The sequence below is a fragment of the Gopherus flavomarginatus genome, chromosome 11 (assembly GCF_025201925.1).
Source record: "Gopherus flavomarginatus isolate rGopFla2 chromosome 11, rGopFla2.mat.asm, whole genome shotgun sequence".
NCBI lineage: Eukaryota > Metazoa > Chordata > Testudines > Testudinidae > Gopherus > Gopherus flavomarginatus.
In genome coordinates, this window is record NC_066627.1 from 2,241,954 (window position 1) to 2,257,655 (window position 15,702).

At 53.8% G+C, this 15,702-nt stretch overlaps 2 gene segments (V, D, J or C); both read left to right on the plus strand.

Moving 5' to 3' along the window:
• The first annotated feature begins 1,552 nt into the window (after nt 1-1,552).
• Nucleotides 1,553-2,197, plus strand: LOC127031702 (Ig heavy chain V region 6.96-like). The segment is given in 2 exon segments: nt 1,553-1,664; nt 1,758-2,197. Coding segments are annotated over 2 exon segments (486 nt in total).
• Nucleotides 2,198-6,027: 3,830 nt separating this feature from the next.
• LOC127031703 (Ig heavy chain V region 3-like) lies at nt 6,028-6,659 on the plus strand. The segment is given in 2 exon segments: nt 6,028-6,098; nt 6,196-6,659. Coding segments are annotated over 2 exon segments (510 nt in total).
• The last annotated feature ends 9,043 nt before the right edge of the window (nt 6,660-15,702 follow it).

Genomic DNA, 15,702 nt, shown 5'->3' on the forward strand with positions numbered 1-15,702 from the left:
TGAACTTGGCACACCACTTCTGAAAGGTTGCCGACCCCTGGAATAGGTGATATAATTATCTGACATTAGAAAAGGTTCAGAGAAGGGCAACTAAAATGACTAGGGGTTTGGAACGAGTCCCAGATGAGGAGATATTAAAGAGGCTAGAACTCTTCAGCTTGGAAAAGAGGAGACTAAGGGAGGATATGATAGAGGTCTATAAAATCATGAGTGATGTGAGAAAGTGGATAAGGAAAAGTTATTTACTTATTCCCATAATACAAGAACTAGGGGTCACCAAATGAAATTAATGGGCAGCAGGTTTAAAACAAATAAAAGGAAGTTCTTCTTCACACAGTGCACAATCAACTTGTGGAACTCCTTGCCAGAGGAGGTTGTGAAGGCTGGACTGTAACAGTGTTTAAAAGAGAACTGGTTAAATTCATGGAGGTTAAGTCCATTAATGGCTATTAGCCAGGATGGGTAAGGAATGGTGTCCCTAGCCTCTGTTTGTCAGAGGGTGGAGATGGTTGGCAGGAGAGAGATCACTTGATCATTGCCTGTTAGGTTCACTCCCTCTGGGGCACCTGGCATTGGCCATTGTTGGCAAACAGGATACTGGGCTAGATGGCTAATGTCTCACCCACTATGGCCCTTCTTATGTTCTTAATTACAGTCTAGGCTCCCAGGCATGGTGCAGACACAGACCATAAAACCTCTCTCTGTCACACCAAGTTTACAACCTGAGTGTAAATGGAAAGTGGTGTGTGACTGGGAACAGGAACAGAAACACGAACATAAATATCAGCTGCACAGAATCGTCTTCCTTCTCTGTAGCCTGAATCCTCCCTCGATTCCCCCCTAAAGAAAACCTCCAAGACACGCCGCTCTCGGCCCACTAATGTCAGGGAGGCTCCACTGCAAAACCTTAACTTTGCCCTCAGACTCCCCCCCCGCCCAGCTTCTCCCACCCGCACCCACAGGCGGGCCCCAGACCCGGCCCGAAGCACGAGCCAGGCTTGCTCAGATCACGTCCCTAGTGTCACGGATCATTTCAATGGAGCCGGTCACTGCCGGGAAGGGAAAGGGGCCTCCGTCCCCAATCCCTCCCCGCGTCACGGGGAATCTTCCCTCTGCAGCGGGTGGCCCAGCCCAGTGGAACCCTGGGACACGACCCCTCCCCGGACACTGACCCCCCTGACCAGACATTGCATGGCCCCCGTGCGCCTGGAACAGGGCTGCAGAGCTGAGTCCCCCCCAGCCCCAACATCACCTCACAATAGCCAGGCCCCCAGTTCCTGGGTGAGGAAATACAGTCACTGCAGGGAGCTAGTCATTCCTCCAAGGGGTCCGAAAGTGTCAGGAGGACCCCAGTGCCCTGTGCCCGGCGCTGCACAGACACACTGGCCAGGACTATCTGACTCCTGCACCCGGAGCCCTAGGACGAGTCACTCAGATCACTGGCAGCAGCAGTGTGTGTCTCTTATAAAGCGGGGACATGCAAATGAGGGAGACACTTTCCTGTTTAAATCTGTGCCTCTCTCTGCCCAGGCTGCACCCAGAGACACAATCCGCAGCCCCTGGGTCTGTGCAGTTACCAGCCAGTCCCTGAGAACTTTCCCCTCCAGCACCCGGGAAAATGGGATTTTTGCTCATTGTGATTTTCGCTGTAGCCACTTTGGAAGGTATTTTCCTTCTCTGAATAACTGGCAGAGTTAGAAGAATATTGTGTTACCGCTGTTTTTATATCGATATTAACGGCCTGTCTTTATTCCTAGGTGTCCGGTCCCAGGCGCTGGTGGAGTCGGGAGGGGATGTGAAAAAGCTCGGAGACTCTCTCCGCCTCTCCTGCAAAGCCTCCGGGTTCACCTTCAGCAGCGCCTACATGCACTGGGTCCGGCAGGCTCCTGGCAAGGGACTAGAATGGGTCGCTGCTATAAGCACGGGTGGGAGTAGCACATATTACCCTGATTCAGTGAAAGGCCGATTCACCATCTCCAGGGATGATCGCAAGAGTGAGCTGTATCTGCAAATGACCGGCCTGAAGCCCGAGGACACCGCCCGCTATTACTGTGCGAGAGACACAGTGACACGAAACCGGTTTGTGACCCTACAAAAACCCAGGCTGCGGAACCGCCCTTCTCCCGGCAGCCGCGCGGGGGCAGCAGTGACACACACACCGCTCCGGGCTCACACAGGAGACCCGGCACCCGGGTGAATGGAACACAAACCTCCCGGCAGTTTTAACCCTTCCGTTCCCGGGCAGCTTGTCTCCCCTTCCTGCCCAGAGCCCCGCTGGGTGCAGAGATCCCCTCGCTTCACCTGTGAACCCCAATCCGGAGTGAGTCCTGTTCTGAGTCACTCTTCCCTCTCAGACCTGGCGCGTTGGCTCCCCCGGGCCCGTCTCGGTGTCAGACTCACAGGACAGCGTCTGTCAGTGCAAAGGGGACAAGCGCATTGGGGTTCGCATCAGACCCAGCGGATGGAGCGAATTACTCCAGGGGCCAAATCCTCCGCTGTTGTAAAGTCACCGCAACTGCTTTCACTAGACACGAGTTACTCCGGATTTACACCAGGGAGTCTCTGGCCCTTTCACCAAACTGGAATGTTTCGCGGATTAACGCAGCAGAAGGTGATTTGTTCATTATAACCAAAGTGAGGTCCCTCACTGGGGCATCTCGGCCCTTCACAAGCGGTTATCGCCTTTCTCCCCACAGCGCCGCCGGGAGGCCGGGAACTATCCCAGCCCCTGGTTCAGAGAGGGGAGACTGAGGCACAGAGAGATGGAGGCTGGAGATGGAAATGGGCCATTCAGAATCCGGGCAGGGCTGTGGGCAGAGATCACCCAGCGCCTGACTAACCCCACTGCGCTGAGCCTGGGGATGTGGCACCGCAGGGACTTTCCCAAGCGGCTCGTGGATTGTTTTCACCCCACTGACATGTGGAAATCACCGCCCGGACTCTCCGCGGGTGTCACTAGGTTGAACTGAATGAGCCCCACTCTAGCGAGCAGGTAAATATGGGCACTGCTGGGACTTTCAAAAGAGACTTGTTTTGTTTTTTCATCCATGTGACATTTGGAAATCACAGTCTTAGCGTAAACGGTGCAGCTAAGGATCCAGCCCACAATAAAGTTCCACAATTTCAAAGAGTCGCCATGGAGATAATAGACCCTGCCAGGGCCCGTGCAACCATTTAGATGACCTAGGCAGTTGCCTAGGTCCCTGGCATTTGAGGGGAGCCATTTTCTTCAGCAGTGACAGCGTGGGCTGGATCTTCGGCCACCCAGGTTGCAGCTGGCATTTAGGCGGAGGGAGCTGGGGCAAGGGAGCGCGGGAAGGGCTGCCTGCAGCAAGTAAGGGGGGGAAGGGGAGGGGCGGCATGCAGGGGAACTCCCTGCCCCAGCTCACCCCTGCCCCACCTCCTCCCCAAGCACACCGTCGCTGCTTCACTTCTCCCGCCTCCCAGGCTTGCGGCTCCTAAGCTGATTGGCACTGCAAGCCTGGGAGGCGGGAGAAGTGAGCAGCGAAGACGTGCTCAGGGTGCTCGTGTGCACAGCAGGGGTGACCTGGGGTAGGGGGCTGCCTCAGGGTGGAGGGTGGGGGGTGGGGAGCTGCCACAAGAGAGGTGCCTCAGGGCAGAGGGGGGTAGGTGCCTCAGGGCAGAGGGGGGTAGCTGCCACAGGGGAGGGGATGCCTCAGGGCAGGGGTGTGGGAGGGAGGCGCACGGTGGAAGTTTCGCCTAGGGCATGAAACATGCTTGCACCGGCCCTGCCCTCTGGGCCTCCTTCACCCCCGAAGGGGTTGATGCCCCCTGTTCTCTAGACCAGAGTGACTCTCAGCCAGCATAAAACAGGAGGGTTTATTGAGAGTTGAACACAGCACAGGAAACTCTCAGGGTCTCAGGTCTGGCCTCACTCAGCACAGCATATCCCAGTCCCCCTGCATCCAGGTGGGCTCTGCCTGCTTCCCCTCGCCAGCCCAGAACCCCCCCTGCTTCCCAGCTGGGCCTCTGATATCCCCGGCCTCAAGCCCTGCCTCTGTCCATTGTCTTCTCTCCAGGTAAACAGGGTCGTAAACAGGAAGGCCTGGGTCTCCTCTCCTCTCAGCCCTGCCCTGGCTAGAACCGGCTGATCAGGTCACCAGGGTCCTCTTTCCGCAGCCCATTATCCTCCCACTGGCCAGAACTGGCTGTGTCTCCTGAGCTGGGTCTCCGGGTCACCAGGTCACCAGTCACTGGGGTCTCCGTCCTCAAGGCCCCTCTGTAACAACAAATTCCCTCTCCCCTCACCTCGTTAAACCAGTAACACCCAGGGACATTGAGTCCCAACCCCTGTGCATGCAAACCCTGGAAAACACAGAAAACGCCAAGAAACCCCTCACTTTGTCTTATTCAAGAATCTCCTGATTCTCATCATGTGTTGATTTTCAGGTGCCCGGAGGCAGGTGCAGCTGGCGGAGTCTGGAGGGGATGTGAAAAAGCTAGAAGACTGTCTCCCCATCTCCTGCAAAGCCTCCAGGTTCACCTTCAGCAGGTCCTGGCTGGGCTGGGTGTCCCAGAAGAGGATTGGAATGAGACTGCGCCATAGGCAGCCAAGACAGTTCTTGAAGTGGCACTAATAACACCAGTTCAGTAAAAAAAAAAGGCTGGGAAAGCTTTGAACTCCTCAAGGGTTTAACAGATGCTCAGCCTTGGCTGCTGCCTCAACAACTTGCTAGATAGTGTATGCTTGGTCTACAGGCCCAGCCCTGACACCATTGAAGAGGACACGAGTCTCCTTTTCGCAGTCAGGGAAGTGTCTGTAATTGCTGCCAAGCACAAAAGGAACCTGCCCTGCTCTGCCAGGCTTTCTGTGTTCTCACCTCCGCACATTTCCAATGACAGGCAAGAACCGATATTGGAAAGGTGTTTGTTGGTGGCCAGTTCACAGGAAAAAAATAGTCGAGAGTCCTCATCTTCCTGTTCCTCCCACTCGTCTCCAGGCTTCCCCTTCCGTGTTTCTGATACTGTTTTGAAAGCGCGGATTCCATATTTTCACTGCATGTACAGTATTCCCTTCTTGCATGTCATGACTGTGGCGTATCATTCCCAGAGCAGATCTATCGAAAGGGGAATGAGGGTCCCCAGGCCAGCAGCCACCAGACAAGGCCACCAGCCCCGCGCTTTCTGACCCAAAGACCCCTGACACCTCCCCTGTGGGGCTGCTGCTTCTCTCTGCACGATCCCAATAAGCCCTACCAGACTTCCTCAGAGTACCCTCACCAGCCACTGCCCTCAGCGCCAACCTTGGGGAGCTTCCTGTAATTAAGAGCAGCCAGTCCCTGGTTACTGTTAAATAGCTGGGTCTTTATCTCCCCCTGGGACAGCAGCAGAAATTCTTGACTGTGATAGCAGAATGTGAGGTGGGCTCCTTTAGCCATGAGGCCCCTTTGAAACTCCCAGCCCTGCACTAGCAGCTGAGTGGTCTCTGCCAGGCCCGCTGACAGGCAGTGGCAAAGGGGGCAATTGTCCAGGGGCCTCTCAATCCAGTGCTGGCCCTCAGGTCAGTGGGGATAGTCACGTGACTAAGGGTTCTAAGATGGGGTCATTGGAACAGCTCGGAGAGAGACTGACACACAGGGAGAAGCAAACGTGGATTGGAGAGAAATGGGGGCAGGAAAGACACAGAGCACAGCTCCCACTGAATAAGATAGAGCCTAAATCCTTCTGTATTGGGGGGTAGCCCTGTTAGTCTGTATTCACAAAAACAGGGAGGAGTCTTAAAGACTAACAGAGTTATTTGGGCCTAAGCTTTCATGGGCAAAAAAAACCATTTCTCCAGATACGCCGACTGGGAGAGGGGGCTACCCCAGAAGTAAATTGTGGGCCCTTCTCTCAGCCACACACAAAGAAACTGAGTTCGCTCTCGGAGTCTCTTATAAGAAGGGAGATATGCAAATAAGGGTGAAAGTTTCCTGTTTAAATCTGACTCCCTCTCTTGCACGGCTGCACCCGGACAGACAATCTGCAGCCCCTGTCTCTGGGCAGTCACCAGACACCCCGCCTGAGAACTCTCCTCTCCAAACACGGGACAATGAGGCTTTGGTTGTATCTCGTTCTCATTGCAGCAGCGTTTGAAGGTATTTTCCCCTTCCCGTGTGTTGTAGCGTCAGTTGGGAGATTGTTATTCTGCTGCCCTAGATACTCATGTTCCCCCTCATTCATCTTCATTCCCAGGTGTCCGGTCCCAGGTGCAGCTGGTGGAGTCCGGAGGGGATGTGAAAAAGCCCGGAGACTCTCTCCGCCTCTCCTGCAAAGCCTCCGGGTTCACCTTTAGCAGCTACTACATGGGCTGGGTCCGCCAGGCTCCCGGGAAGGGACTGGAGTGGCTCGCCTGGATTTACAGCACCAGCATATACTACAGTGACTCGGTAAAAGGGCGATTCACCGTCTCCAGAGATGACCCCAGCAGCCTGTTGTACCTGGACATGACCGGCCTGAAGCCCGAGGACACCGCCCGCTATTACTGTGCGAGAGACGCAGTGCGGGGAACCCCGACAGGGCTCGTACAAAAACCCGAGCGGCAGAACCGCCCTTCCGCCATGCGCCGCGCGGGGGCAGCACTTCCCCAGACAATCCGGCCCTGGGCACGGGAACGGGAGCTGCAACCAGAGCGAAAAATAAATCAGTCCTCAGACTAGAGATCTGTGTAGTCATGTATGGTCACGTGTCCATAACAACTGCAGCATCTTGACTGTCACATGCTCACAGTGGCACTCACCAGACACTGGACTAGAAATGCAGCCTGCGCAAGAGAAATATTCGGGGACCCAATTGTTCGGTGTGATAATTAGAATTTGGGCTTCCCAAGCTGCCTGAAAGTGATGACGTCCAAATGCTTTTATTGTTTGTTGGGGGATGGGTAGAATTGCTCTCAAATCCCTCTGAAAAACCATAAAATGCCAGTGTAGATCTAACACACACTTAAAAGGCTACATGAGGCTCCAAACCCCTCTAGACTCAACAGAAAAACAGATTTTCCCCCTGATTCTTCCCTTTTCACTTCTCTCTAGGGGCCTGACCCAGAGTCCACTACAGCCAGTGGTGGGTCTTTCCATCTCTTCAACAGACTGTAGCTCATCCTTGCACCTGGAAGGATGAGAGGGGATTCAAGGAGCGCTTTGTGTAGCAGTGTGGTCTGGTGGCCCTGCACTCGCTGGGCGCTGCCCAGACACAGAGTTCACACCAGTCTGACTCCCTCCCTTAGAGCCACCGGCCAAATAACTCTGAGCATTCAGGAAAAGGGTTTGTGTCTCCTATAAGGAGAGGAATATGCAAATAGAGATGAGAGTTTCCTGTTTAAATCTGTCCCTCTCTACTCAGGCTGCAGCCACGGCCCTCAGGTGTCTATGCAGTTACCAGCAAAACCCACCAGATAAGTTTCCCCTCCAGAACCAGGGAAAATGAGACTTTGGCTCCATTTCATTCTCATTGCAGCAGCTCTGGAAGATGTGTTATCCCCTGAATGCCCTGGAGAATATTGAGTTGCTGAATATAACATCAATATGCTTTAAACTGCCTTTATTTACAGGTGGCCAGCCCCAGGTCCAGCTGGTGCAGTCTGCAGGAGGTGTGAAAAAGTCATCTTTGGAGACTACTGGATGAGTTGGGTCCATCAAGCTCCTGGCAGGGGCCTGGAGTGAATCTCTTGTATAAGCTACTGGGCCCACAGTGCTGTACGTTACGCCAGCTCGGTCCAAGGCCGATTCACCATCTCCAGGGACAATTCCAACAACCTGCTGCATTTGGAAATGGCCACCCTGAAACTCAAGGACACTGCCCTGTATTACTGTGCCAGACACAAAGTGAGGGGAAGCTGCAGTGAGCTAGGACAAAAACCTCCTGATGCAGTTGTGAGGAAGTGGGAGTTCTCTGGTTTTCCTTGGTTTTTTAATGGTTTGCTTGCAGTGGAGATGGGGTTGTTTCCCTGGGGGTTACTGGTTTGAGGAGATGATGGGCGAGGGAGTTTGTTGCTACAGAGGACCAGCGAGGGAACTTGGGACCCTGGCCAATGGCCTGGAGAATTCATATCCCAGCAACTGTTCAACGAGAGGCCGAGCTCAGGAATTGCAGCCTGTTCTGGCCAGTGGGAGGATAATGGGCTGCGAAGAGAGGACCCCAGTGACCTGACCAGCTGGTTCCAGCCAGAGGGGACCAGAGGAGGGCTCAGAGAAGAGGAGGCCCAGGCCACCTTGTTTACCTGGATGGAAGAAAATGGACAGAGGTGGGTCTTAGGGGAGGTGATATCAGATTCTCAGTTGGAAAGCACAAGGGGCTCAGGGTCTGGAAAGAGGGAGTGGGCAGAGCCCCACCTGGATTCAGAAGAGATATAGAGGTGCTGTGCTGAGGGAGGCCAGACCTGAGGGCCCTGAGAGCTTCCTATGCTGTGTTCAGATGGTCAATAAACCCTCTTGTTTTACGCTGGCTGAGAGTCACTCTGATCTAGAGAACAGGGTTGCATTATTCCCTCTGGGAGTGGAGGTCCTGGGCTCCAGAGCTAATGGACTTCCTGAGGGGGCCCACAGCGTAAAACAGGTGTGCTAAGGCTCAGAGAGGTGCAGTTCTAGGAGGTGGAGGAACTTAACCCCAGAGAGAGAGTGGACTCCCAAGAAGAACTGTCACATTGAAGGGGATTCCCCCCAGGGACCGTACGGGTCAAGAGTGGGCACGACCTGTGAGTCCGTGACAGTGGTGAGTAGGGAAAGTCCCATCTGGTTAGAGTCTGTCACTCTCAGCACTGGAAACTCAAAAGAGAAAGCAACATGTTCATTTCAAAGTGCCTAGCTCTAGCCAAATCTAGCTTCACACAAGGCACAGATCAAAAAGCCAGTCACCACCTATCTGAAAGGGCTGGACCTGGACCTTTTCCTCTTAAATTGTAATAAATTCTATGTGTGTGACAAACTGGGAAAGTTCTTAATGTTTTCTCTGAATACTGTGATGGTGCCTCAGTGTCCCCATGGCAGTTCTTAAGTATCTGGCAGAGCAAAGGGCCAGTGCACCTAAATGCCTGGCACTCTGTCTCCTAGCAACTGATGGCCTGGGCCCCTCCTCTGCAAAGGTGCCAGCTGAAGGTGTTGGAGACAAAGGGATCAGGTGACCTCCTGGCCCGGGAAAGGGGCTGAGGAGAGAGGAGGGACTGGGAGGGGTTGTTAGTCTGAAGCTGGCTGGGGTCGAGGAGTGAAGTGCAGACGTGGGGGGTCTGGTTCACTGCCCCCCCCAGAATGGACCCGGCCGAGGGGTCCGGTTCGCTGTATCTACAAGCTCTGTTTTAGACCCTGTTCCTGTCATCAAATAAACCTCTGTTTTACTGGCTGGCTGAGAGTCATGTCTGACTGTGAAGTGGGGGTGCAGGACCCTGTGGCTTCCCCAGGACCCCACTGAGGCGGGCTCGCTGTGGGAAGCGCACGGAGGGGCAGAGGATGCTGAATGCTCCAAGGAGAGACCCAGGAGGTGAAGACGTGTGAGCTTCTTGCCCTGAACAAGTCTGCTCCAAGGGAGAGGAGGCCCCCCAAAGTCCTGCCTGGCTTGGTGGGGAGCAGTTCCAGAGCATCGCCCGGTGACTCCGTGACAACTGGTGGCAGCGGCGGGATGTACTGCACCCCGTGAATGGTGCTGCCTGCAGTAAGTGACTGGGGAGCAGTAAAACAAAGGAGGGATAATGAGGACCAGGCGTGCTGAAGGCTCAGAGAGGGACGGTTTCAGGGAGCAGTTAACCTCTGGGAGTGTGTGATCAGCGAGAAGGACTGTTGGAGTAACGGGGTCCCCCTGAGGAGCCGTCTCAGAGGTGGAGGAGCTTGCTGCTCGACCCTGGGAAAGAGAAGGATTTTTGCAGTAGCAGGATTCCCCTGGGGATTGCAGGAGCAGTCCCAGGGGCGGAGGAGTCTGCAGCTCGACCCTGGCAAAGAGGTGGTGATCACGAGAAGGGCTGGCACACCAGGGGTTCTTCCTGGAAACCATGGGGAAGCCAAGAGCACACAGGCTTGTGAGTCCAGAGCCACTTGGGAACGGTGAAGTGATGGCCTATCACCATCTCCTTAAGAAGGACATTGTGATCCTGTGCACAAAGAGAGGGTTACGCATGGGGACGTTCACCAAGGCACAGTTAATCGTGCAGTTGGAGGAGAAGGACCGCTCTGAGGAGCAGATTCCTGGCCCAGATGGGGCTACAAGAGGATCTGGGAGCAGCTGGAGCATCAGCCAGGCATCCCCTGGAGTCTGGTCCCCAATCAGACGAGGGTCTTCACGATTGGGTTCCCCATCAGGAGATTGGAGACGGATGGGATGGGAGCAGAGCCCGAGAGAGCGAGAGGACTGTGAGAGAGAGCAAGAGCCCGAGGAAAAGCTGCAGGAAAAGCAGCAGCAGCGTGGACTGGTGATGGTGGAGCAGAGAGACATAGGGGGCTGCCCAGGGGTCACTGGGGAAACACGCCTGCGAGGGCGAGATCCTGGGACAGAGAGAACTGTGGTGGTGCAGCCCCAGATGCTGAGGGACTGTGGGACCTGGGTGAAGTTCCCTGGGGTGAAGCCCCTCGCCCTGCCTATGGCCCAGATCCCGGTGCAGACCCAGGAGGGGTCGGAGTGGCTGGTAGTTGGGGTTCTCCAGGATATCGGCTTGGATGCTCTGTTAGGGGGCGACTGTCTCCCCATGGGACAGGATCCAGGCCCCGCTCCTGTAACGGCTGAGGATTTGAATTCAAATCCAGGGAACCAATTGGCTAGGATGGAAATGGTCAGTGAAAATGCAAATGACCCGGCTGGCAGGGGGAAGGGCCTGCTGGGCTCAGGATACCTGTCTGCCTGTAACCAGCCCCCTGGGGCTGAGTGGGAGGGAGAGATGCTCCCCGCCCCTCTGCACACCGGAGAGGGGGCTCACGCTGGATCTGATGCTGTAACCAGAGCAGAGAGCTTGCTGCCTGCCCCCACTGGGACAGCAAGGGCAGCGCTGAGCACGGGGGGAGCCGAGACCCCAGCTGAGTGGGGGGACACCCGGGCAGGGCAGGTCAGCTGCCAAACAGGTTTGCCTGGTCCAGACGTGCTGCTGGGAAGTGATTACACAGCAGGGAGGGAGCTACCAGGGACAGGGCTCAGGGGGGCTGTGACCCCAGGCCCAGCCAGCGAGAGGGAGCAAGTCCCACTCCCTGCCCCAGCTGCTGAATCCCAGACCGAGCTGCAGAAGGATCCCTCCTTGGAGAAGCTGAGGGAACTTGCTGGCCACAGTGCTGCAAACCCCCTTGGGGAAGGCTGCAGGGACAGAGTCCTGCAGGAGGAGGGATTCCTGTACCGGGAATGGGCTCCTCAAGGGGAAGTAGAACTGGGGGAAATCGGGAGGCAGCTGGTGGTGCCCCAGGAATCCACAGGGTTCTTCCCGTTCGAGCTGCTGGATGGGAGAAGAGTGAGGGGACCCCTGGACCTGAAGGGGGAGGATTGGATGGAGAAGGGGGAAGACCCCCTGGGGAATCTCTTCCCTGAGGTGGAAGCCAATCTCCCCATCAGGTGTTCCCCATTCAAAGTCACTGGGAAAGCAGCCCAGAACCTGGAGAGAGAGGTCAGGGACATGCTGGCTTTAGATGAGATCCAACCGTTTCACAGCCCATGGGCCTCACCCGTGGGGCTGATCCCCAAGGGAGACAGAATGATCTGGTTTTATGGGGGCTATCAGAAGCTTAAAGCCATCACAGTGTCCGATGCCAACCCCATGCCTAGGCCTGGGGAGATTCTAGACAAGCTGAGGGGGATGGAGAGCTTGGCCCTGGCAGACACTGATAACATGTGCATCTTTAGCCAGACCTGGGAGGAACAGGTGTCCCAGGTGAAGAGGGGGCTGGGCTGCCTCAAGGAAGTGGGACTGACGGTAAAAGCTGGAAAGTGTAAGATGGGGACGGCAGAGGTGTTATGTCTGGGCCACAAAGTGGGAAGCGGCTGCCCAAGCCCAGAGCTGGCCAAGGCCAAGATGGGGGCTCTTAACCAAGGGAGCCCGAATCACAGACCAGAGGGCTGGGGAAAGACCCAATCCCAGCTTGAACCCCAGGGGTACTGGGGTGGCAAAGGGTGTGGGCTGCATAAACCTTCCCACATGCGGCCTGCAAGTGCCATCAAGCACACCCGACCTAAGGGAGGGCGTGAGACTGGACTGTCCTGGTGTAACTCACACCGAGGAATGGGAGAGATGCTGGGGCATCCATGGGAACGTTGGTGGGTTCGAACTTCCCCAGGTCACTGGCAGGAGTGACCTCGCTCAGTTCGGTCTCGAAGCGGGGAGAGATGTGACGAACTGGGAAAGTTCTTAATGTTTTCTCTGAATACTGCGTTGGTGCCTCAGTGTCCCCATGGCAGTTCTTAAGTATCTGGCAGAGCAAAGGGCCAATGTACCTAAATGCCTGGCACTCTGTCTCCTAGCCACTGATGGCCTGGGCCCCTCCTCTGCAAAGGTGCCAGCTGAAGGTGTTGAAGACAAAGGGATCAGGTGACCTCCTGGCCCCAGGAAAGGGGCTGAGGAGAGAGGAGGGGCTGGGAGGGGGTTGTTAGTCTGAAGCTGGTTGGGGTCGAGGAGTGAAGTGCAAACGTAGGGGGTCTGGTTCACTGCCCCAGAATGGACCCGGCCGAGGGGTCCGGTTCGCTGTATTTACAAGCTCTGTTTTAGACCCTGTTCCTGTCATTGAATAAACCTCTGTTTTACTGGCTGGCTGAGAGTCACGTCTGACTGCAAAGTGGGGTTGCAGGACCCTGTGGCTTCCCCAGGACCCCACTGAGGCGGGCTCGCTGTAGGAAGTGCACGGAGGGGCAGAGGATGCTGAATGCTCCACGGAGAGACCCAGAAGGTGAAGACGTGTGAGCTTCTTGCCCTGAACAAGTCTGCTCCAAGGGCGAGGAGGCTCCCCAAAGTCCTGCCTGGCTTGATGGGAAGCTGTTCCAGAGCATCGCCCGGTGACTCCATGACAATGTGCAAATTAAAACTCCACTTCTGCACCTTCTTAAAGTCAAGGGAGATCGAACCTGATAAACAAAACCAGAAACACTGACAGCACAAACAAGGCACAAGACTACTTCCCAATGATGCTACCGATCATTGTGTATGTCTGTAATATTTGCTTGCAGATATTAAACAACTTATGTAGCTAATGGACTCCCTCTCCTGCACATTGTCTCACGTCTATGGGCCTCATCAAATAATGCTCAGCTAGGCCATGTGAGAACCCCAGGTCATGGCACATACTGGATCTCTCATCCATCCAGCTCCCTGTCTTGGCAGAATTCAATTAATCTACCCGGACAGGGAATTGCAGGCATGTTTCACTCAGGGAAGTTGAAGGTTGAAAGGGGCTGTCAGTTGGTGCCCTAGGGAAATGGGCACACTCTATCCAGGCCAAAAATCTGCATTTTCTCTGTACTAGCAAGTGATATTTTACCAGATGATTTTGCTGGAGAAATTCCATAGATCAGACTTGCCTCAGGAAATGGATAAATTCAGACTTTGTCTCTCAGAAATGTGTGACTTGAATGATATTCGTATATCCAAACAATTTTTTTTTCAAAACTAATATTATAAAAGATCTATCTATCTATCTATCCACAAATTATTTTGCTCAATACAGAGATAAGCAGTGAAATATTAGTTGCCTGTGATATACAGGAGATCAGTGTAGACTATCCAATGGTCCCTTCTGGCCACAAATGCTGTGGATCTATGAATCTATGAAATTACTGTTAAGGCCTGTTGAAGCCCAAGCAGAACGCCTGTAAAAGTCAATTGGAGTCTTTCCATTGATGCCAGTGCAAGTCATTGACTTCAGCGGAAAGAGGCCCATTGACTTTCTACCAAGCCCTTATACAAAGGGCATATGCAAATGATGTGATTAATTTTTCCTCTTTAAAACCAGTGATACCTCTGAGTAGTTTTCTGAGCCAGAATATATGTATTCTGTCTGAGCCAGAATAATACTCAGAGCTCTCTGTGCAGTTACCATGTGCTCTTTCCCACCGAGCACTCCCTGCAGAGACAGGCAGGCAGAGATGAGTGTGTGTGAGAGAGAGAATTATTGTGACGGTGAGAAGGAGTGAGAAACTCTGTGTGTGTGTGTGTGTGTGTGTGTGTGTGTGTGTGTGTGTGTGTGTGTAGAAGGGGAGAGAAACTGTGTGTGTGTGTGTTCAAAAGATAGTGAGAGAAACAGGCAGTGTGAAAGAAAGAGTGAATGAATGTGACAGTGAGATGAAGAGATAGTGAATGTGACAGAGACTGTGTGATACATAGTGAGAGAGGGGTTTGCAATAGACAGACAGATGGAGTCTGACAGTGCGAGAGATGGAGTGTGACAAAGAGAGATAATGCGAGAGAGAGAAAGACAAAGAGGTGAGGGAAACACACCCTTCACACTCAGATTTGTAAATGTTTTGAATTTCTCTGTTTATAAATCGCAATGAGATGATTTTCACAGACACATGGGAAGAAAGGTGTCCAATTCCCATGGAAGGTGGTGCCTAAACCACTTTAGGGTCCTCTGAAAACCTGGCCCAGGGTTCCTTGGAACAGGGACCATGCCCTGAACTCCAGAAATGGGACAATTTTTAAAGGGGCAAGTCTTTCTTTCTTTCTTTCTTTCTTTCTGTCTTTCTTTCTTTCTTTCTTTCTTTTTGTTAGTAAACTGAAAACCAGGGCTGGCTCTGGCTTTTTTGCTACTCTAAGTGAAAAAAAAGGGGGGTGGGGGTCGGTGGCCGGAGGGGCAAAGCACCGGGAGGGGGAACAAAACAAAAATGGTGCAGTCAGCAAAGCGGGAAAAAACAGATCAAAACACCGTACAGGGCAGCTGGAGCCAGGGTGCAGGAGGACTCTCTTTGCTGCAGAGTGCCGCCTGGTCTAGCGGGGAAGGGGAAGGATGAGGGAGAGAGAGAGAGAAGGGGGTGGCCACAGCTTCAGCAGGGGGCTCACCCTGGGGCCTGAGCACTGAGCGCCTGCAGGGAGGGCTCAATGCGGCTCTGGTCCGCGGGGAGGGAAGGACACAGGCTGCCCCAGCGAGTTTGCAGCAGGGCTCTCCCCTCCTCTGCGCCGCCGGCCTCTACAGGGCTGCCAGAGCAGCAAACAAAACAAAAAAAGTGGCTGTGCCGCCCTAGGTTTGGGCGGAAGCCGCCCTGTAGAATCTGCCGCTCCAAGCAGGAGTTTGCTTAGCTGGTGCCTGGACAACTCCTTCCCCAGCAATCACACTGTCTGGGGCTGGAAGCGGCAGCCAGTAAGTCCCTTGGCCTGCACCACTTCCCATAGCCCCCATTGGCCCAGAGCAGCAATCAACGGCCAGTGGGAGCCGCGATTGGCTGGACCTGTGGATGGGGCAGGTAAACCCTGATTCAGGGTAATAACTAGGGTTAGTCTGACATGATGTAGAGATAAGATATAAATTTGGGTTAAGGGTAAGAGTTAAAGATAAGTGTTTGAGGTTACGGTTACAGTTAAGTTTACACATTTTGTTTTAGCTTTAACGTTTAGAGTTATAGTTTATTCTCAGAATTACAGTCGGAGTAAATTTTTGGGATTAGGGTGAACAATTCAGTTTGGGTGAGTTTTAAAAGTTAGGGTTAGACATTACCTTTATGGTGGTTAGGGTTATTTTCAGGATGTACCATTAACTTTAAAATATAAATTAAAATTAAAGGTAGGGTAAAAGTCAAAAAATGAGGTTAGAGTTTACTCTT